A 21,588-nucleotide genomic window follows, 5' to 3' on the forward strand; every position below is an offset into this window, starting at 1 on the left:
CATCCTCCGGAGAAGAACTGCGGTGGCTTTTAAGTTATCGTGGATGCAGATGGATCATGGATCGGTGTATCGGTACCGTGCGCGTTGACAGGTCTTATCGATTGGCCTGCCAGTCGCATGCTTCCTGGGGGGCAGATCATTGACCCTTGAACCGCTGGTGTCTGATTGGCTGCAGCCTGTAGGGACAACAGAATGATAGTGGCGATATTGATTGGCATCACCGCTTCTCCGGACCGCTACGAGTCGGGGGTTATATGACGGTGAATCCAAGCACGATAGGAGAGCTTCTCCAATTTCGACTCAATGCGAATACATGTGTGTATGTACCCAGTGGCCAGGGATCAGTCACATTGACGCCGTACATCCTGATCGTTCTGCCCGGGCCCAACGATATACTCTCTGCTTCCGTTCATCAGGGACGTACAGGATGGGGGTTTTACCTATACTTCCTGCACCCTATCTCCAGATGATTGGGCAGGGAATCGGATTGGAAAAATGATTTTCCTCGCAGCAGCGGGGCCTTTGGAATGGTCGGCGCAGTTCGACCGTCCATGTAACGTGGCCCGTAATGTAGGATATATCGATATCGATTATTCTCACCACCCCAACCAGAGTGGACCGGAGATTGATCCTTTATACGGGAAAATCGAAAGTAGCGGTGCTAGTATAGTCCCAACCGCACCTTGTAACCCCCCCCCCCCCCGGTGGGCATGTACCCCCCACGACATGTCAGTGGAACTACACCATGCAGATAAAGTTTCATGCCCCCAAGCCCTGGCACTACAAGCTGAGCCAACGCAACCTTATCCAAGCGCCATCTTTAAACGTAAAGCTTCGGCATATTAGCCTAGAAGAGTATGTATAAAATAGAATAGCAATCTTGATAAAGAGTCTGGGTCCTTCGTTACGTGTGAGGAAGCATCGAGAGAGGCATGGCAGAGCCAGAGCGTGGGACTGTAGCTACATACATGTAGTTCTTACCAGGGAGCCTTTTGGAATTAGAGACGTGTAACGTTAACGCTTAATCACCTGGTCACGGCTGAGCATTCGTGCGTACTGGGTGTCCCGGCCCAGCCTGCAGAGCCAGCAGCACGACAGCCGTACATGACACCGGCCTAGAGAAGATAGAGATTCACCTGTACTGCGGGCCCGTCGCCTGGAGTCAGGGAGCTAAGATCACGGAATCTCACTCGATGGCCGCGTATCCTTGGCGTTTAGCAGAATCCCCAGCAGAATCTGCAGTTATCACTCATTATCTTTATTAAGGAGATGTATTCGATTGGATTTCCTATATATCGAACTAAACCAATCACGACCCGTCCTCTATTTAGAACCCCCTAAAATTACTTAAAATCAACCAGAGGATATAAAACACGACCAGTCTACAGCCAATTACGTCTCCGAGACCACCGCCTCCCCCGAATCCTTCGTCATCTCAGTATTACTGTCATTCTGCCCGCCCATCGCCTTCTTCTCTCGAGCCATCTATATTGGAAATTGGAGTCAATAACCTGGCCGGCACTACAGAGGTTCAGAGGTGAAGAAACTCACAGTCTTCTCATCATGGCTATATCCCATAGAACTCCACCACTTCAGTCCCAAGCTCGGCTTCTTCTTCTCCGACTCAACTAGTACATCATCCTTCCTTATCCTCCCCGCCGCAGCACTCGGCGGTGGCCTCTCGCCCTCCCCAGTCCCCACAAACTCGCTGGCGAGCTCCTTGGCCCTCCGGCGTTGAACCTCTTTCTTTGCGGCGGCGAACTTTGTATCCCACTTCTCCTTCGCGGCCATCCACCGGCGCACAGGCGTCTCCTTGATGACCCCGATCTCCTCGGGCTTCATCTGTAGTGCTAGAAACTCGCTGGGGGGCGGCAAGTCAAAGATGCGGCCGTGGCGGTCAATTTGCTGCCGGATCATGTTTTTTTCAAAGGGAGGAACATTTGTCGAGTCGGCATCGCGGATGGTGCCCCGCTGCTGCAGCTTGTGGCCAGTGGGCTCGGTCGTGCTGTTGTCATCTTCGCTCTCGTCAAAGTTGGCCGAGTCGCTGGAGGAGATTATAGAGATGTCGTCGTCTTCAACTACCTCAATCTTGGTGTGTGTGGCGTTGGTCAGTGCCCATGCGCCAAAGTGCGCGATGGCACGATACATAAACTTTGCAGGCCTAGTGAAGCTCAATGTGGGTGTCACGTGGCAGCAATCGTCGTATATTTGAAGCCAGACTTTGGTAGGGGGCCATTTATCGACACTGGCCTTTTGCCTACCGGTCTGGTCGTCTGCTAGATGTCCCTCCCAGGTTGGGTATGTTGCGGGATTGGCCGCCTTGTGTGCCAAATAGATCTGCTCATCTCGCAATACCTCGCCTCCGCCTGTCAAGACCAAGAGCGGCGGCAGGCCCCCTAGACTGCCCTGTAGAATGGGGGATACTAGAGGGTGGCTCATGAGATCATTGGTGGTATACATCTGGATTTGGTCTTTCAAGATTATGGTTTTACCGTCAATAGCGATAGATGTGTTGCGGCGTGATGGCTTAACTGGAACTTTTGGATCCACTATTTGCTCCGATACCATTTCAAAGCCCACAGGTGGACTTGTAGGATTACTCAAAGTTATGCCCAACTTGGCCGCCTCGATATCATCCATAGTTGGAGGGGGCCAAGCTAGAGAAGGTTTTTGGAGAAAGCCGTGTGGTGGGATAAAGTCATGTTTATTCTCTATAATGACACATCATTGGTTAGAACTGAACTAAAACCTCTTGAGAAAGACTATGATTCGCGGAGGTGCATCATGGAGGGTCACTCGGTAGCCGAAATTCGAAACATACCCTGAACAAGGCTTGGGAAGCTATGACATAGATCCACCCAGGGGCTTATCAAAACAGCACCCGCAGGTAAAGGAACGCCCTGATCTCTTAGGATTATCATCATTGATAGAATCATTCCTCCACCAGCCGAATCCCCCGCCAGTACTATCGTTCCTGGGGGCTGCTGGCTAATTAGATACAAATAACATGCTAGTACGTCGTAAAGTCCTGTTGGAGTTGTGAATTAGCTAAAGGGAGGCGTTAAAGGACCCAGCAGAGCTCGAGAGCTGGTTTTTTTTGGCGTCTGTAAAACGTACCACAGGGGAATGGAAATTGGGGTGCCAATCTATAACGCGCTTGTTACCCCGCGATATTAGTATCTGCGGCAGCTAGTTCGGATATGTATTACTTACGCGCAAAAACTCGTGCCTGAAGCTTCCTTGCATGCCGCTGGAGCTGGTACCTGTGTTCATCCACGCTACCAAAAAAGTAGGCACCTGCATACTGTCAGTACTTGAGCATTGTAACGAGTCCGACCACATGAAACATTGCACTAACCGCCATGTACGTATAACATCGTTCTTGGAGGTCTTTCCGGGTGTCGCGTTCGGTGCCAGTAATCTTTGCGCATCTCGATCCACTCCGCGCTCAGCTCTTTAGGCCTCCACCTCCACCACGCTTTACCACCGACCTTTTCCACGCCGTCGGGCCCGAGCTGATCAATGACATGCTGCGCTGATTTGTCTAGGCATTCTAATGGGATTGTTGTAATCTCGACATGCACCGAAATAGGGTGCGGGACATATTGACTTGTGAAGGCTTGGAACTGTTCCACAGTGTGGTTCGAGGCATATTCCATAAATTTTTTGATAAGCTCAACACCTTCATGGTATGAGAGACTGCTTCTCGGTGTGCCCTTGAGGGAGTTGCGATCCAGGTACTGGTCGTTCAAAGTCAGTCTGTGGCTGTAAGCGTAAGTGTTAAGGGGACACAAACGTGTGCAAGCGCTGTCGCTATCACAGTTGGGGTTGTAGCAGCAGCTACAGAGAACGTGTTGAAGGGCATCTATTCACAGAGCAAGGTGGTAAAGTGTACTGTGGAGGACCACGATGCAATGCGTAGAAAGAAAGAGGCTAAGTGCGGAGGAAGGTGAACATTGCGCGTGATTTTGTTACACCAAGTTGCCTATATTTCTGATATCAATTCACAGAGACCATTCTGCGTCCCTTTGATAATCGACAATAACACAGGAACCAAGTTCCAGGGTTTAGCTCCGGCGCCAGGACCGGCCGAATGTATGCCTACATACGTCGAGAGATTTGCCAAGTTTCAACATGGCGGTTTGTCCAGTCACCGATTGTTGCTACTCCCCCATAACAAGGGACATGTGGGCCCACTTAATATTGGGTTGCTATGTGGGTATTTATCCTTGGTTCGAAAAACTATCAGTGACCAAATTAGGGGTGTGTGACCGAGCCAACTCAGGGGCTGTGATCGAGTCAGCGCGATGCCGTAAATGATCGTACGGCGGGCGTAGCAACGGGTTTCGAACCCTCCCGCTCCACCACGGTGATCCTATTGAGAGCTGGTTTTTTGTAGAGTTGTTAAATAGTAGCTAAATAAAAACAATTTGACATTTAATATCTTGTCCTATTCTCCTAGGCATGCTCTCAACCAGCCTACCAAATAAATCATCAGGTAACAGTTCAAGTTCCCAGCAATGAATTAAAGCTTCCTCCATGAGGGGCTTAATTACTTGAGGTGATCTAGTATCATATGCCAAATGGAGGTAGTGCTGATGGTATAGCTTCTTGAAGTGTGCCCAAACATGCTCAATAGGGTTTAAATCAGGTGAATAGGTAGGCCAGTCCTCAAGAATATCAAACCCATGATCCTCCAACCATTGAGTAGTAAGGTTGACGTTGTATATCCTAGCATTATCATGCATGAAAATTGGCCTGATACCCTTCTCCCATGGCTCTGCCAAAAAATCCAGGAAACAGAACTCAAGAGTCCTGACATATGCATCTGCATTTGTCCTCCCCCCTTCCCCCATCATAATCCCACTACAGGTCCCGTTCAATTCCGCGGTGAACTTGAAGTATGCCCATATCATTTTTGACATCCCTCCTGACTTTTTAACACCCTTGACATACTTGATAAGCCATTTTTCCTTCGCAGTTCTAAAAGCCCAAGAAATATATTCTCAAGAAGGAGAGTGAGTTATCAGCAAAAAACGGGTTTCACCAGGATGAATCCATGTGTCCAGATGTCCAAACTCGTTTTCTGCGCCCAAAACCTTGTCTATTGCTCACAAAACCTCATCCCGGTGCCACCAAAATGTGACACGTTTTCTTTTGGTGTCTAGTAAGCATACAAAATGTGATAGATGGTCTTTTAACATCTATTAGGTGTCCGGAATATAACCTCTCATCTTTTAATGCCTAGTAGGTGTCCTATATATGACATCCCGCCTCTTGACGCCCCACCAGCTACCAAAACGTGAGCCACTATTGCGAATCTGCTTAAATCCTGGCACTAGCCCTTTACTCGCTAGCAAATTACGTCAGATTTGACATCTCGAGGATCCCACCTGCTTACCTACCTGCTTGACTGCCTACCTGCTGTCTTCTGCCTATCTGCATACCTGTAACGGGGGTCTATGCACGTAGGGACTATAGTGCCAAGGAATACAACCGAGGCGAAGGCGTAGCAGTAGGTATTCTTGGCTATGGACTATGAGACGGCTCTACGTGGTATGACAAACCAGTTGAACCCTATGACGAGACGTAGAACAAACATAGTATTCGTGGAGTAAATACAGGTTATGATTATGGTTTTTATATTGCTTCGAAGTACAGGACTTATCGCACACCGGTTCCTCCGCCATCAGATATAAGAAAAATACGAAAAAAGAAAAAAAAGGAAAAGAAAAGAATCAACGCGAACAGTCAAAAAGGAGGTACCGAAAAGGAAAGAAAAGAAAGAAAGAGAGAAAGAAACCGTCCGTCATTCCTCCGGATCCTCTTCGTCCATTTCGTACCAGTCGAGTAGGTTGGTTTTTGCTGCAAATTGTAGAACCAGGTCTACGTTGGGGTTGGTGAATAACCAGTTTTCCCAGGTGGACGGTCCTGGGATTTTGTCCATAAATGGTCTTCGTAGTTGTGTCCATCGGGGGCAGTAGATCATGGTACGTTTGGAAGATTGTTCTGATCCGCACTGACAGGGCTCGGGGTATGTATGTACTGCATGTCTGTCTGGTCTGGTGACCTGACATCTTATGCGGTGTATCAGTTTTGCCTTGGAGCTTGGGAGTTTTTCTCGTTTGGGGTTGACTTTGAGGGTTCTTGGTTCCTGATAGTTGGTTATCCGGGTGGAGTTCCATTCCTGCAGCATGCGTTTGGTGATGAGATCGTTCTGAATCCATCTTTCTCTGCGGTTTCCTGGTTCCTGGAAGGGAAGCATGAGTGTTGCGACTCGGTGGAGTCCCGTACCTTTGGTATTCTTTATTTTGCTGGGGAGAAGTTGGATAAGTTCTTCGTTGAGGGGATGGTCAGCCGGGTAACAAAGAATCTGTGTACCGTATCTTCATGTTTTGTGAGTGAGGAGGTGTTCCAGTGGGGGGAGTGCTGCTTCTTTTAGTAGCTTCTCGGTTTTTGTCCAACGTGGCAGGCCAGTTATGACCCTGGCTGCTTCGTTATAGAGTGGGTGGAGTGATCTGAGAGCGTGGTCTGCTCCTGTCCACCATGCTTCCGATCCCCATAGGATTGTAGGGAGAAGGCCTTGGACGACAAGATGGTGTATGGATTTAACTGTTGTTATGAGGAGGTGTGCTATGTTCCTGATTTGCTCTAGTACGCGGAGGCCTTTGGCGATGGTTTCTTTGATATGTGGTCAGAAGGAGAGGTTTGAGTCTAGCCAAACTCCGACCTATTTGAGTCTGTCTTTAGGGTAGATTTCCTCATTTGCCACTGTGACTGGGTGTCTTGGTGTGGGGGAGCTCGATGTTGTAGGTTTGAAGAAGATAAGGTCAGACTTCTGTGGTTCATATTTGATGTTGAGGGGTGTTGCCTTTTTTACCCTTTCAGCCATTCTTTCGTTTAGCCTTTTGGTGGCGAAGAGGGGTGTTTTTGCAATCTGAACGAGTGCATCGTCGTCAATGTAGGTGGTGTTGAGTTCTTTGTTGGGTCATGATTTCTGCGAGTAGGAGGTGGTCGACGCAGTTGAAGGCTCCTTGTATTTCGTTTGTAAAGAGGGCTGGTCTGTCTGGGGTGGTTCCTGTAGTTCTTTTGATTAGGAGGTTCTGCTGGATAGGTGTGAGAGTGCGGAGTAGGGCATCGATCGCTGAGATTGTTGGTCTGCCTCCGAATTGGTCTTTGATAAGTGTCTCCAGGATGGATCCAGCTGTGTATAGTCTTGTTGCCACTATTTTCTCCAATACTTTACTGAAGCATTGCAATAAGGAGATTGGTCGGTAGGCTTTGGCCGATGAGTAGTCGGGTTTTCCTGGCTTTGGGATTGGTACACATCTTGCCACTTTCCATCTGTCTAGTTGTACTCCATGGCGGAGCGTGGCTGAGAACATGTCTTGGAGGAGTTAGGTGTTTGCTTTGATCGTCGCTTGGATAAATAGGTATGGGATGCCATCGGGGCCAGTGGCCGAGTGTGTTGGGCATGATTTGATTGCGGATGTGCTTTCTTCTGGTGTTACTTCCTGGAAATTGTCAGTAAGGTCAAAGGATGGGGGTTTGATTTGGAGTGGGGGGTTCTTGGGAGACGTCCAATTTGTGGGGAAGAGTTCGGCTCTTAGAGCTTGGCACTTCCCCGCAAACCTTTCTTCACTTTGTATGGTTGGGATTGTAATATTCCTTCTTTTTCATTCATTGACTAGTTTCCAAATGGCACTTCCTTTGGCCTCCGTGAGTTCTTTCTCTCCTTGTTCTGCTTTGGCTTTGCGGATCAGTGTGTAACAGGGCCACAGTAGGGCTGTTACAAAAATACCTGTTCTACCAGCCAAGCCATACGGCCCTAGGTTAACCGCAGCTGGTTCTTCATCGATGGGTGAAGAGAAGGGCAGATGCGCCCCTACCTCTATTGGTATAGAGGGTAGAGATCCTGGCGAGCAAGAAGTCTTACAAGTCAAGCTAGACGACTGGACCAAAACTAGAGCAGCAGGACGAGCAGACCAAATAAGGAAGGGTAACCCCAAACATAAATTACCCTACCTTGGCATTCAACCTTTGAGGCGCAATAACTTTGCAGCCGATGCCCGGAAAATATGCTTTACCACGTCAGAAAGGATCCTGGCGATGCTCCGGTCCATTTGGGGTGGTTGAATGAACGCATTGCGGAGTTGAGGAAACACTGCAAAATAAACACGTTTTAGACCCCCAAAAATAACCCCCGGAGCGTCGAACCGCCGGAACCCTCCTGTTTCAGCCCGGTGCATCTTTGGGGGGAGTAAGAGTGCGACCCAAACTACCAAAGCAAACCTTTGCTTTAAAAACACCCAAATCTATTCTAAATACTCTGAATAAGCAATTGCTGTCTGGTCGGCTGTTTCCTCTAGTTCCTAGGATCCCGACCCTTTCTTGGCAAGGATTGCGAGATTTGACTCGGACGAAAATTCGTCCGCGGTGTGGTAGCAACTCTTCTCCTCCCCCCTGATAGAAAATAGGTGGTGCCCCCAGATTATTTGAAAGGCGGACGGCCAGTGAAAAAAGGAAAGAGGTAATGAAGGAAGGGGCGCCGAACTTCCATAAAGGAACTCGGTTGCCCCAGCTTGGTTTCGGGGGGATCAGCGAGTCTTTACCAGCGAGGAGCCCCCTTAAAGTTATTAAGTTTCTAGACTACAAATAACGATCAAACAAATGAAACTCTATCTTTCCATCGAACGAGCCGAAAGGATAGCTTGTCGAATTCCTTTCTGCCTATCTACCTGATCGAAGTCACGGTCGCGCCCTTTCAAGGCACCCCCGTTACAGTATAACTTTAAGCTCCTCGCTTAAAGAACCCCACGAGAAAGAAAAAAACCTACCTGAACACCTAGGACCACTTTCAAGGCTGAAATAACCGAGCAGTTAGCTTTTTTTTTCAGCTCAGGCTGGCATGGGAGAGGCTAACACTTTACTATGGTCTCCACTGTATCCGTCAGAGGGTTATAGCGCCCACATTCGCTCAAAGGGTTATAGCGCCCACATTCGCTCAAAGGGTTATAGCGCCCAGCTTCGCTCGGAAAGGAGACCACATTCAGGATCGCTACTAGAAAATCCTGATAGTCCCATTGACCAACGGCCCCCATTCCCCATCTGGGCCCCAGTCTCAACCAAAGTCAACGTTACTTCGTCCACGATGACGGCAGGAAGAGTCCGGAAGAGGGGGATAACTGGCTTTCTTCTGGCGCCACCATGCCTCGTAATATGCTTGGAGAGCCAGTCTTTGTCTCTCCCTTGCCTCTTCTTGGACCACTCGCTGCCGCATCCACTCAGCTCCCCTTCCATCTCGCGCAATCTCATCCCGCATCCACCGCACCTGTTCCCGTTTCTCCATCAGTGCCGCACGGACACGAGCCTGACCAACACTTCTGTCCCCTGGTTGGGAGAAGGGATAAGGACGACGGTAATCCTCCCGAGTCAGAAATGGGACCTGGTTGAAATGGCCATCGAAGGTCGAGGTCTCCAAACTCCGAGGAACAGCATGCCTGTGGAAGCATTAGCGGTAGTAAGAAGAGGTTACACAACTCGCTGGATCATGCCTACCTCAACACACTCCGTGATCGGACGGCTTTACGAGCAACTCTCCGAGCGTGGATGGTGTTACCACCATCCAGCTCCAGGAGATCAGTAACAACCGCACCAGTTGAGGATCTAAGCCTTGTCCCCCGCCGAGATCGACTAGCGTTAGATAAAAACGCTTGTACAATAGACGAATTGATCCCAATGAACAAAGAGAGGAATAGAATAAAGAAAAACATTATTGCTGAAAGGAGGTGATAAATTTGGTGTTGGGTGTGGAAAGATCGAACTCCCTGGAGTGTAGAATGAATAGAAGGAAAAGAATTCTTACCCTCCTTAGTTCGACGGATACCCCGCTTTTATAAGCGAACTCCTATTCCAGTTCCGAGAATCAGCGTGGTTAGCCGAAGCAGGAGTTCGGTCCGGCTTTAACCGAACCCGGCACTAACCGTGGAAGGAGACAAGGACACCGAGTTTACCTGGTCTGAGGGATAGGAGCATGCGTTCGAAGTCCTGAAAGAGGCCTTCCATCCGCCCCCGTACTAGCCCACTTTGATGCCGAGCTAGCTACCAAGATTGAGACCGATGCCTCCAACTTCGCTAAATCTAGCATACCGTCCCAATTCCACCGAGATGACAACAAGTGGTATCCAGGAGTCTTTTACTCCAAAATGATGTCACAAGCCGAACGGAATTATGACGTTCACGACAAGGAGTTAGGTGCCATTGTGTCATGCTTCAACGAGCGAAGTCTCCCAGGAGAAACCTCCAGCCGGAGGGAAACCTCCAGCCGGAGGGAAACCCCCGGTGGAGAAAAAACCAGAACCCAGAACCAGCGGGTAATGGTGGACAAAATGGAATAGTCCCCCCGGTTGGTGGCGATCCCAACCCGGGAGGGGACTCAGATAGTTCAGATTCGGAGCCTGAGTATGGAGATAGGAGAGGATGGCGGAGATACCTCAGGAAGATGCTGGAGAAGCAGCAGACAGAGCTCCTGGCCTCCATGACACAGTTCATGAGACCTCCGGCCCCCTCACACCCCTCCGCTGCCTCCAGGGCCCGAGAACCAAAGGCACACCCTCAGGCCAAGTTCAATGGCAAAGCAAACAATGTGGAGACCTTCATCAGGCAATGTGAGAATGTCTTCTCCATTGAAAGCCAGTTCTTTACCTACGAAGAGGTTAGGATCCGATATGCTGGTAACCTGATGGAAGGAGAAGCCCCAGCCAACTGGTATGAGGCTTACCACAGCTCCATTGACCAAGCTTCTGCCAACCGGATAGCTGGGATGTCTGTGGTGTTAGATGAGAAATGGAAGTGCTGGGATTCCTTTGTGGATGCTCTCAGAGCAGCCTTTGGCGAAGCTATCTCTAGGGATGATGCGGCAGCCCAATGGAAGGCCCTTACCCTCACAGCCAAGGGTCAGTTAGTGGATGATAAGATCCTCAGTTCCCATATTTCCGAACCTAGGCATGAGTTGGGCTCGCTTTACCTCCGTTACACCTCTGGGTTTCCCCAGCCTGGGTTCGCCAAGGGGTTGTCCCCGGAATCCCATAGAGGTACACCACCCCCGGAGTCACCTTCTGCGTTCCTACAAAGATACGGTCACGGTCGTCACCAACCAGCAAAAAAAAAAAGGGGGGGGGGCGCTGAAACCGAGATAAGCTCGATGGGCGGCCAACCTCGCGGAGTTTGACTTCAAAGTTGTATACCGCCCTGGAAAACTAAAAACGCCAAACCAGACATCTTGTCGCGGCGTTGGGACCACGCCCTTAAAGAGGGGGGTAAGGCTCATCAAGACCCTGAAATTCTTGTTTAAGCCAGGACAACTTATAATGGGTTCTGTCCAACACCCGATCGTTATGATCAACTCAGCATGTGCAAGATCAGCCCAAATCTGCAAACTCACACCGGTGCTCCTGGATGAAATCTGGGCTCAAGCAGCCTTAGATCCAGAGTACCTTTCTTTGAAAAAAGCCATTGAGAACACCTCTGGGAATCTGGTGAACCGATACCTGACTTTAAAGGACGGACACGTCTTCTATAAGGAAAGGTGGTACATTCCAAATCATCGGGAACTGAAGCTCAAGATCCTGAGCGCCCTACATGATTCGAAGACTGCTGGTCACTTTGGACAATTCAAAACGGCAGAACGCCTTCGGGCACTGTCCTTTGCCAAAAGATGGACAACGATGTGGAAGAATACGTTCAGAGTTGCGATACATGTCAACGCGCTAAAGCCTCAAACACACAAGAAGAAAGGGATGTTGCAACCTTTAGAGGTCCTCTCTATTCCTTGGAGTTCCATTTCAATGGACTTTATCACCAAAGCAACCATCGAAGAACTTGCTCAAATCTTCCTCCGGGAGATATGGCGACTGCATGGACTTCCTGAGGAGATTATCTCCGATCAGGACTCTAGATTCGAAACATATCGTCCTCAAACTGACGGGCAAACTGAGAGAGTCAACCAAACGCTAGAACAGTATCTCAAAAAACTATTGCTTCTGTCAGCGGGACGATTGGGCAGAGTTACTCCCGCTTGCCAAGTACGCCTACAACACGGCCACCCAAGAGTCAACCAAAGCATCGCCATTCTACGCGAACTATAGGTTTCAACCAGATTCCACTTGGCCCTCACTTAAACGGAAACTAGACAACTTCGACGCGTCCAGCGCGGCACAAGCACAGCAGAAAAAATGGTATGATCAGAAACAGATGAGTGCTCCAGAACTGAAGGTTAGGGACGAGGTGATGCTGGACCGATGCAACATCTTAACCAAGTGACCCTCAAATAAGCTAGACCACCAAAAAAAAAAAATGGGTCCCTTTGAGGTTGTCGGGAAACTTGGCGTCGCGTCCTACAGGCTGAATCTACCCACTCAGTGGAACATTCATGATATCTTCCATATATCTCTGCTGGACCCTCAACGAGCTATACTGCTTCCACCTCCGGATGAGGTTCAAGGGGAAGGCAGTTACGTTCTCAAGAAAATAGCCGATAGCCAATGACAGCAGGCTGGTCGTGGGAAGAAGTTCGTGCAATATCGGATTACCTGGGAGGGTTATCTCTCAGAAGACTCTTGGGAACCGTACAAATTGTTGTAAGGAATGGCAGACGAGCCACTCCGAGAGTTCCATGCGAAGTATCCCCGAAAATCATGGGACGCATGGTAATACAGGAAAGTGCGGGAAACCGAGACGACGGAGTGTTCTGGGATAAGCGTGGAGAAAACGAGTCTCCCCTTGTTAGGTCACACGTTTCACTTGAGGTTTCCTTTGTCAATAGAAATGGATGCAAAAAATAGAGTGTAACGGAGCCATTTCAACTGTCTGGTGTATGAGTACACACAGGGCCCGGTTACATGTTGAGAGTTATTGATAGAAGCCAGTTGCACAGTGACATGCAAGTACCGGCAGTGTGGTTAGCTACCAGCTGTCAGAGTAACTACATTCTGAGCGCTAGGAAGAGGATCTATTCATGGGAGCAATGATTGACGAGTCTATGCCTCGCCAATGATTAGAAGGCCAGCCAGAGTGAAGCTCTGAGTGCTCGGCGATCCTCTACATCCTCTGAGCATGATAAGTCCGCCGGTAGTGGCAGGGACTATGCCTGGGAAAGTCTACAATAAGTGAAGAGCTCTACAGCAATGATTAAGCTTACGCCTGAGCGGTAGCTCATTCATGCAGGTCCCGGTTGTGCGACAATCAAGACTGCAGGTGTTACAAACGCTTTGACTAAGGGTGGTTGCCTTCGGAACCGGAAGCACCCGCTAACGCTTAGAGAGAAGCGGGGTAGCGGTGGTATTGCTTCCCTTCCGCTAGAAGGGATCACCAGAACTTAGTAAGGGAGTAGGAGCAGGGAATGGAATCCTTTGGAGTATAAGTACTCAGGATCCTTCCCGCCCAACTATCCGATTTCCTGATTTCTATCTTGCACGGCCAAATCCTTTCTCTCGGATTCTAGCGATACGAGGAAAGGCTGTCCCGGTTACATTGAGTTTGTATGGAATGATTATTAGAGCTACATTTTCTTGTATGCTCATAACGTACCATACCAAAAACCCTAGGTTAGACTCGGGACGAGTCTACCGGAGGGAGGAGTAGTGTAACAGGGCCACAGTAGGGCTGTTACAAAAATACCTGTTCTACCAGTCAAGCCATACGGCCCTAGGTTAACCGCAGCTGGTTCTTCATCGATGGGTGAAGAGAAGGGCAGATGCGCCCCTACCTCTATTGGTATAGAGGGTAGAGATCCTGGCGAGCAAGAAGTCTTACAAGTCAAGCTAGACGACTGGACCAAAACTAGAGCAGCAGGACGAGCAGACCAAATAAGGAAGGGTAACCCCAAACATAAATTACCCTACCTTGGCATTCAACCTTTGAGGCGCAATAACTTTGCAGCCGATGCCCGGAAAATATGCTTTACCACGTCAGAAAGGATCCTGGCGATGCTCCGGTCCATTTGGGGTGGTTGAATGAACGCATTGCGGAGTTGAGGAAACACTGCAAAATAAACACGTTTTAGACCCCCAAAAATAACCCCCGGAGCGTCGAACCGCCGGAACCCTCCTGTTTCAGCCCGGTGCATCTTTGGGGGGAGTAAGAGTGCGACCCAAACTACCAAAGCAAACCTTTGCTTTAAAAACACCCAAATCTATTCTAAATACTCTGAATAAGCAATTGCTGTCTGGTCGGCTGTTTCCTCTAGTTCCTAGGATCCCGACCCTTTCTTGGCAAGGATTGCGAGATTTGACTCGGACGAAAATTCGTCCGCGGTGTGGTAGCAACTCTTCTCCTCCCCCCTGATAGAAAATAGGTGGTGCCCCCAGATTATTTGAAAGGCGGACGGCCAGTGAAAAAAGGAAAGAGGTAATGAAGGAAGGGGCGCCGAACTTCCATAAAGGAACTCAGTTGCCCCAGCTTGGTTTCGGGGGGATCAGCGAGTCTTTACCAGCGAGGAGCCCCCTTAAAGTTATTAAGTTTCTAGACTACAAATAACGATCAAACAAATGAAACTCTATCTTTCCATCGAACGAGCCGAAAGGATAGCTTGTCGAATTCCTTTCTGCCTATCTACCTGATCGAAGTCACGGTCGCGCCCTTTCAAGGCACCCCTGTTACACAGTGATGTCCATTTCCTGCTCGTTTTCCTGAATGTTTCTCTGTCCTCGTCATTTTGGGTGTTTCTGGCTTTCCTTTCCACTGTGTTGAGGGTTGTTTTGAGCCTTTTTAGTTCCGGGGTCCACCATTTCTTGGATTTGATGTGTTCTTCGCTCCATGGGGTGACTTCATCTATTAATTTATCTATGTGTTCAAGTATGAAGTCAACTGATGTTTCGTGTAGTTCTGGCATTCCCATGCTTCGGGGGGTAAGTGGAGGCATGAGATATATTCTTCCAGTTTTTTCCAGTTCGTTCGATGCCATAGTCTTCTGGCTATGTGGGGGGGTTTTTCTATTCATAGTTGTATTATAGTTTTCCCGTGGTCGGAACCTGCTCCATGGAGGTCGATGTTCCAGCGGATGTCATAGTACAGGATTGGACCTTTGATTAGTGTCAGATCGATGATGGTCGGTCTGTTGATGTTCCTAGGGAAGTGTGTAAATTCGCCCGGTTCATTGAGTAAAGATAGCCTTTGTCGGTCAATCCATTTTTTAGCTTTTTGGATCCGGATTTGTCTGCTCTGATTGTATTGGTGTAGCCATGGGATCTGTATCCATACCAGAGTTGATGGTGGCTGTTGAAGTCTCCCATGACGAGGTAGTTTTGGATGAGAATTATTTGGCGAGAGATTTCTGTGAAGGGTCCGCTTCGTCCTGGTGAGTATATGTTGAGGATTTGTGTTTTTTGCCTTTGGATTTCCACCGTGACAGAGACGATTAAGTTATTGTGCGTGTAATGGTGTCTTGGTTTTAGGTCGGCGTGTCTTCTGATATATGTGGCGGCTTTGGTGCCCTTGTCGCTAACTGTGAATAGGTAGAAAAGGGGGGATTCCGATGGGTAGCCGTCCTTATTATTCCATGGTTCTTGTAACAAAAGAAAAAGTATATTGTAGTCCTGTTCTCCTTCCTCCACTACTGACTTTGTTGTGAGCTCATTTTTCGCGCAGTTCAGTTGCTGTGCGATAGCTGTGCTCCTTTTGTTGTAACTCATTGGGTGTTATCCATGGCTGCGTCTTCTTGTGTGGAGGCTTCTGCTGTGATTACTATTGGTACTGGTAGCCGGTTCGGGTTTGTGTCTGGTCCAAGTTTGTTTGTGATGCGCACATTGGTTCGTTCTGGGCAGTTCGCATCTGTGGCTTTGTGGGGGGCCTTGCAGTGGTAGCATCAGATGGGTGTATGGATACATCTGATGCCTCCTGAGCATTCGGAGCATGGGTGTTCCTTTGTTTGGTGGTCCTCTGCGCAGTTTCCACATCTCCCGGTTTGGTGAGAGCATCTTTCATATCGGTGGCCATATTCTAAGCATTTGGAGCATTGGGTTTCTGGGTTGGCTGGGAGGTATTTGTCGATTTTGGATTGTCGGTCGAATAAGGTGAGGTATCTTAGTGCGAGGTTGTCTTTTGTATATTTTCCTGGGAGTGCGATTATCATTGACGAGTGTGTTTTCCCCACTCTGGCCTCGGGTCTACTGAGCCATCTGGGGATTTGTGCCATCTCGAATGTGGTCCCATAGTTGCTTCTGATTTCTGAAGCCATGACCTGTCCTGCTTCATAGCCATCTCCGATTGTTGTTGGTATGCCATTTACGATGAATTTAGACAATCTTGAGTTAACCCTGATATCAACAAAGGGGACCTTGAGTTCTTTCAGGGCTGCTTCGATTTCTTGTTTGTATTCAAAGACTTTCGAGGCGGGTGTGGCGAATTTGAGTTCCAGTACGATGTTGTTTTTCGAGGTTTTCCTGGCGGCTATGAGCTGGGAGTCGGGGTTTTCGATTTTGGAGTTGATTCTTGTCCTGATGTCGGAGGGGGTGACAGGTGATTCCTTATTTTTTTCAATGATGATCTCTCTGTTGATTTTGGTGAATTCTGGTTAGAATAGGGGATCCGCTTTGGGTTTGGGTTTCCTCTTGTTCGTAACCATTGTGTATTCGGGGTTGGCGTTTCCGGCTGCAATGGATGCATAAGATTTTGGTGCTGATGGGGTTGGTGCTTTTTTGCCTTTTCCTTTTGCTTGTTGGGCATGGTTCGGGTTATTGGCGGCTGCGGTGGTAGTAGAGGCGATAGTGGTGGTGGCAGCGACAGCGGCGATTGCGGCAGCTTTCCCTTCAGTGACTGTCTGGTTGCTGGGCCTGGTAACGGAGAGGTGGGTGAATTGTTGTTGGAGGCGTTGGAGTTTTTCGGATGATCTGTCCTGGTTCTTCGTCGTTTCAAACATTTGTTTGGCAAGGGTGTTGACACTGTGTTTGAGGGATTCGTTTTGGATGGATAGGATTTCGTCTGTAGGTTTGAAATCCCTGTTGGTTTGTTCGGTTGTTTGGTTGAGGGGTTCGAGTGCTACAGTGAGGGCATTTCTGATCACCCAAGAGACGTAGTTGAGGTCCGTTCTGGCGTGGGTTTCTTGGGGAACGATGTTGGTGTCGATGTAGTCGTACTTTGGTGCATATGATTCATTGTATTGGGTGTGTGCGGCGAAGATGCAGAATGGTTCATTGCCGAGTTGGGTCTGTTCTATCGTGGTGGACTGTGTTTGTTGAGTTGATTGAGTGTCGGGGAAGCAGGGGGGTGCCGGAGTACCTGCTGGGGGTGCTCCTGCAAAGCAGGAGCTCAGGGAGGCTTGTTCGGACATCACTGCTGTTCCGGATCGGGTTGGGTTGAGAAAGACTTCTGATAGAGTCCTCTTCCTGCTCGTGTTGTTTGGGGGGTTGGGAGGGTTTTGCGGGTTTGGTGAGGCCAGTTTGGTTGTTGTTTTCGCTGTGGTCGCGAGACTTAAGCGAGGGTTGAAGCAGTGAGGGTGAGGGATCACAACTCAGGAACTAGAGCGTGAATAACTTCGCGTACGAACAAATGTGCGATAAGATACCAATCGATTACGCGGTCTATTGACATACAGGATCGTGTTCGAGTAAAAGTTTTATCGGGAGTGGGAGCCAAAAGTATTGTTTGATTGAAAGTTTTTGGTGTTGCGAGGGTAAGGTACAAGGTTGCGTGAGAACAAAAGGAAAGGAAAGGAAACAAGAACTGACACGAGACAATACCCCTTCATATATCCAATACCCTTGTCCGATGATGACTCATACCTCTGCGTAACAGAAACCGAAAGAACATAATAGAAATCCCCATTACAAATACTAATCCCCATTACAAATCATAATCCCCCTGCGCAATACCTCCTCTTCCTTTTCCAATATCTTGCCTAGCCGAACAATATAGCTGCCGTTACACGCATCGTGTTCCGTCGATCCAGTCTGTTTACTAGAGTAATCATAGGCTAAGCGAGCAACAGAAATTGTGTACTCGCCTTTAGATTTGTAGAAGAGAGGAGCTCGGACGTGACTTGTATTGTCAGTTGACTAAGCACCTGCTTGGCGTTGGCTACGTCTTTTGCTCAACATACTCATCACTGTGAATCTTCTTTAAACTTTATGTATTGTATTCGGTCGAATTACACTCCTAATAAGAGAATCCTACTAATTATCAGACAAATCCATAACGATCACAACCAACGTTGAAAGACCTAACACACCTCACGTCCTGCGCCAAACGACCCTAACAGATATCACTAACTTTAAATTACAAGGATCCCCATCAAATAACCCGAGAGAGATAAGACTAACCCCTAAAAGACCCAAAATAGATAAGACTAATTCTAAGAGATCAAAATAGATAAGACTAATCCCAAAAGATGACCAAGGTGACTGTCAAACCACCCAAAACAGATGGACCAAACATATCGCAACAACCGACAAAGAGGCTAAAATATAGCGCTATAAAAGATAGGCCGACAAAAAGACAAAAACCACAACCGTCAAATGCTAAAGGTTGCGACTAGGGTCAGAATACTCACGAGCAGGTGACTGGAGTGTGCAACCTACTATCAATCAATGCTACTCGAAACGAAGTTTCTTTAGAGTCGCAGGACGAGAGATGGAAGTCCAACGATTCGCAGGGAGATTGGGGAGGTCGATGTTAGTGGGAGCAGGGGAGATTTAGGGGGGGAACTGGGGAAGATAGGGAATTGTTTGGAGTTTAGCTACTTCAATCGAACTGGCTGATGCATCAGTAAGGTAACCCACCTGCATATCGATTGATTCGTCCCTGCACCCGCCGGGGGGAATATCCCCATCAGGGACATCATCAATGTAACTACCTTCCCCGGTGGGCTCTTCGCTGGGCATCTCTTTTTGCGTAGTTTTTTCAGACACTGGAGCGATGTGTAATGGGGACAGCCTTTCCATGTATCGCTAGGATCCGATAGAAAAATGTGGTCATGCAAGATAGAAATCAGGTTTAGATTATTCAAGATTCATCGCTTAGAACTCAATAATCTTTAAGCGCTCTGCTACCGAGTAGAAAATACCTAATAGCTCTGATGAAGACTGAGGAATCGGATAGTTGTGCGGGAAGGATTCTGAGTACTTATATTTCAAGGGATTCCATCCTCTGCTCCTACTCCCTTACTAAGTTCTGGTGATGCCCTCTAGCGGAAGGTGTAACGGAGGTCTATGGACGTAGGGACTATGATGCCAAGGAATACAACCGAGGGGAGGACGTAGCAATAGGTATTCGAGACTGTGGACTATGGAGTGGCTTTGCCTAGTATGACTAACTAGTTAAGCCCTATGACGAGGTGTAGAACAAAGTAGTATTCATGGAATAAGTACAAGAAGTTCCGTGAAGAGAAAAGGAAAGGGAAGGAAAACATGAAAAGGCACGAGACAACACCCCTTTATATATCCAGGCTCTAGTCCATTGATGACTCATACCTCGCGTAACGGAAACCCAAAGAACATAACAGAAACCCCATTACAAATCCTAATACAACTGCGCAATACCTTCCCTCCACAATCCAATCGATCATCCTAGCTAACAGATAATATTGCCGTTACAGATTACGCCCCCCTCTAAGGCCTATCTCCTGGTAGGCTTAGGTTTCCGTGGATAACGTTCATGGAATTGTCGAATGATGTCGGGCGAATGTTTAAGGTCCGATAACGGCTGCCACGAGGCATCGTCATATCCTGTGTACCGTACCAGGTACTCAAACTTTCCCTTGCGTTTCCTAGAATCTAAAATGTCTTCGACTTCCCATTCTTCCTCCCCTTCGATCTCGACTGGGGGTGGTGGTGATAGTTGTTGTCCCGGTAATGGATTGCCTGCTTCGGGTGACAATAATGAAACATGGAATACTGGATGGATCTTCATAGAACGGGGAAGTTCTAGTTCATAAGCATAGGGATTGACGATTCGTTTGATGCTATAAGGTCCAATCCGTTTCCAATCAAACTTCTTGGAGGGTCGCTATGTTAGAACATTGCGTGTCGATAAGAAAACTTTATCTCCTATACAATAGCGAGGAGCAGCAGAACGATTGAGATTAGCTGATTCCTCTTGTATCCTTTGTGACCGAAACATTTCGCTTTTCAGAAATTCCACCATATCCTTCATTTCTTTTGCGATGCTATTGGCCTGATCTTCCGCTGTCGTTTTGCCATGTTCCAAGGGGCCAAAAGTCATCCGTGGATTCCTTCCCGAATTGGCATAGAAAGGAGAAACCTTGGTTGTTTCCGACACATGATTGTTTGCTGCAAACTCCGCCATTGCCAATAATCGGGTCCAATCATCTTGTTGATAAGAAACATAACTTCGAAGATACTGTTCCATTACGGCATTGATCCTTTCAGTTTGTCCATCGGTTTGAGGGTGAAATGCGGTGGAGAATCGTGGAGATATTTCCAGCCGTTTGCAAAGTGACTTCCAAAATTCCGCAACAAATTGCGTTCCTCTATCGGACACAACCGTATCAGGTAGTCCATGTAGTTTCCAAACATTATCGATATATAGTCTTGCTACTTCCTTCGAATCCACCTCTTTAGTTGTTGGTATTAGGTGTCGCATTTTGGTTAGTCTATCAACAACAACTAGAATCGCATTGTAACCATCACTCTCCGGAAGGTCGGTAACAAAATCCATCGAGACATCCGTCCATGGTCCATCGGGTATTGGCATGGGACGGAGTACCCCATAAGGCTCATTACGTGGTGCCTTGCTACGGACACACATATTGCAATTCCTAACATATCGATCGACATCTTTTCGCATTTGTGGCCAATAGTATTCCCGACTTAAGAGTTCCAAGGTCTTTGCTCTACCCGGATGGCCTGCTGATAGTTTGTCATGATGTTCTTTCAGGAGTTTCAGCCGGAGGTCATTATCCTTTGGTACGTAGAGTGCACCTCGATAAAGTAGCCGACCGTTATTGTCTTCCATACATTCGGCAAGTGAAATTTTGTTTGAATGTCGAACGTCGCTCCGGAGCATAACAAGAATCTCGTTTGGGAAACTATCAACTTGGTAAGCTTTTGAAAATAACTCCTCCACAGTAGACATTCCTTCAGCGGATTCATTTGATAAAGAACCCGCGAACAAACTTAGCTTTGTATCCAAATTTTTTCGCTTCAGAACCACTTGGCTCTGATGCGTCAAACTTTCATCCCCCTCTTTAGGTAGGTCACCTGACCTTCTAGTTAATGCATCGGGTTTTGCTCCTTGTTTTCCCGGTCGAAATTGTATAATGAAATCAAAACGTGAAAGAAATTCAGACCAACGGGCTTGTCGACGATTTAATAATTTTGTCGTCATGAAATATTCCAGGTTTCGATGATCGCTGAAAACCTCAATGGGGAATTGTGCTCCTTCTAGATGATGTCGCCATTCTTCGAAGCATCGAACAATCGCTAGAAGTTCTTTGTTATAGATTTCATAGTTACATTCCGCAGGGGAATGTTTCTTGGAAAAGAAAGCGACTGGATGTAAAACTCCTTCATCATCGCGTTGTGAAAGGATACCTGCTGAGACATAATCAGATGCATCGGTTTCCACCACAATCTT

General features: G+C 48.0%; 2 protein-coding genes across 2 annotated transcripts; one reads left to right on the plus strand and one right to left on the minus strand.

The window, feature by feature from the left end:
• Positions 1-1,392: 1,392 nt before the first annotated feature.
• On the minus strand, positions 1,393-3,865 carry LAJ45_06846 (uncharacterized protein; the record flags this gene model as incomplete). The annotated part of the gene is made up of 7 exons (XM_046116407.1): positions 1,393-1,485; positions 1,552-2,711; positions 2,822-3,028; positions 3,118-3,156; positions 3,214-3,297; positions 3,359-3,740; positions 3,797-3,865. The coding sequence occupies 7 exons, from the start codon at positions 3,863-3,865 to the stop codon at positions 1,393-1,395; spliced, it is 2,034 nt and encodes a 677-aa protein (XP_045970610.1).
• A 7,504-nt stretch (positions 3,866-11,369) lies between these two features.
• Positions 11,370-12,146, plus strand: LAJ45_06847 (uncharacterized protein; the record flags this gene model as incomplete). Its single annotated transcript, XM_046116408.1, has 1 exon — positions 11,370-12,146. The coding sequence occupies one exon, from the start codon at positions 11,370-11,372 to the stop codon at positions 12,144-12,146; it is 777 nt and encodes a 258-aa protein (XP_045970611.1).
• Positions 12,147-21,588: the final 9,442 nt, after the last annotated feature.

Source organism: Morchella importuna (assembly GCF_003444635.1).
Source record: "Morchella importuna strain M04M26 chromosome Unknown Morimp01GS020, whole genome shotgun sequence".
In the NCBI taxonomy this organism is placed as follows: domain Eukaryota; kingdom Fungi; phylum Ascomycota; class Pezizomycetes; order Pezizales; family Morchellaceae; genus Morchella; species Morchella importuna.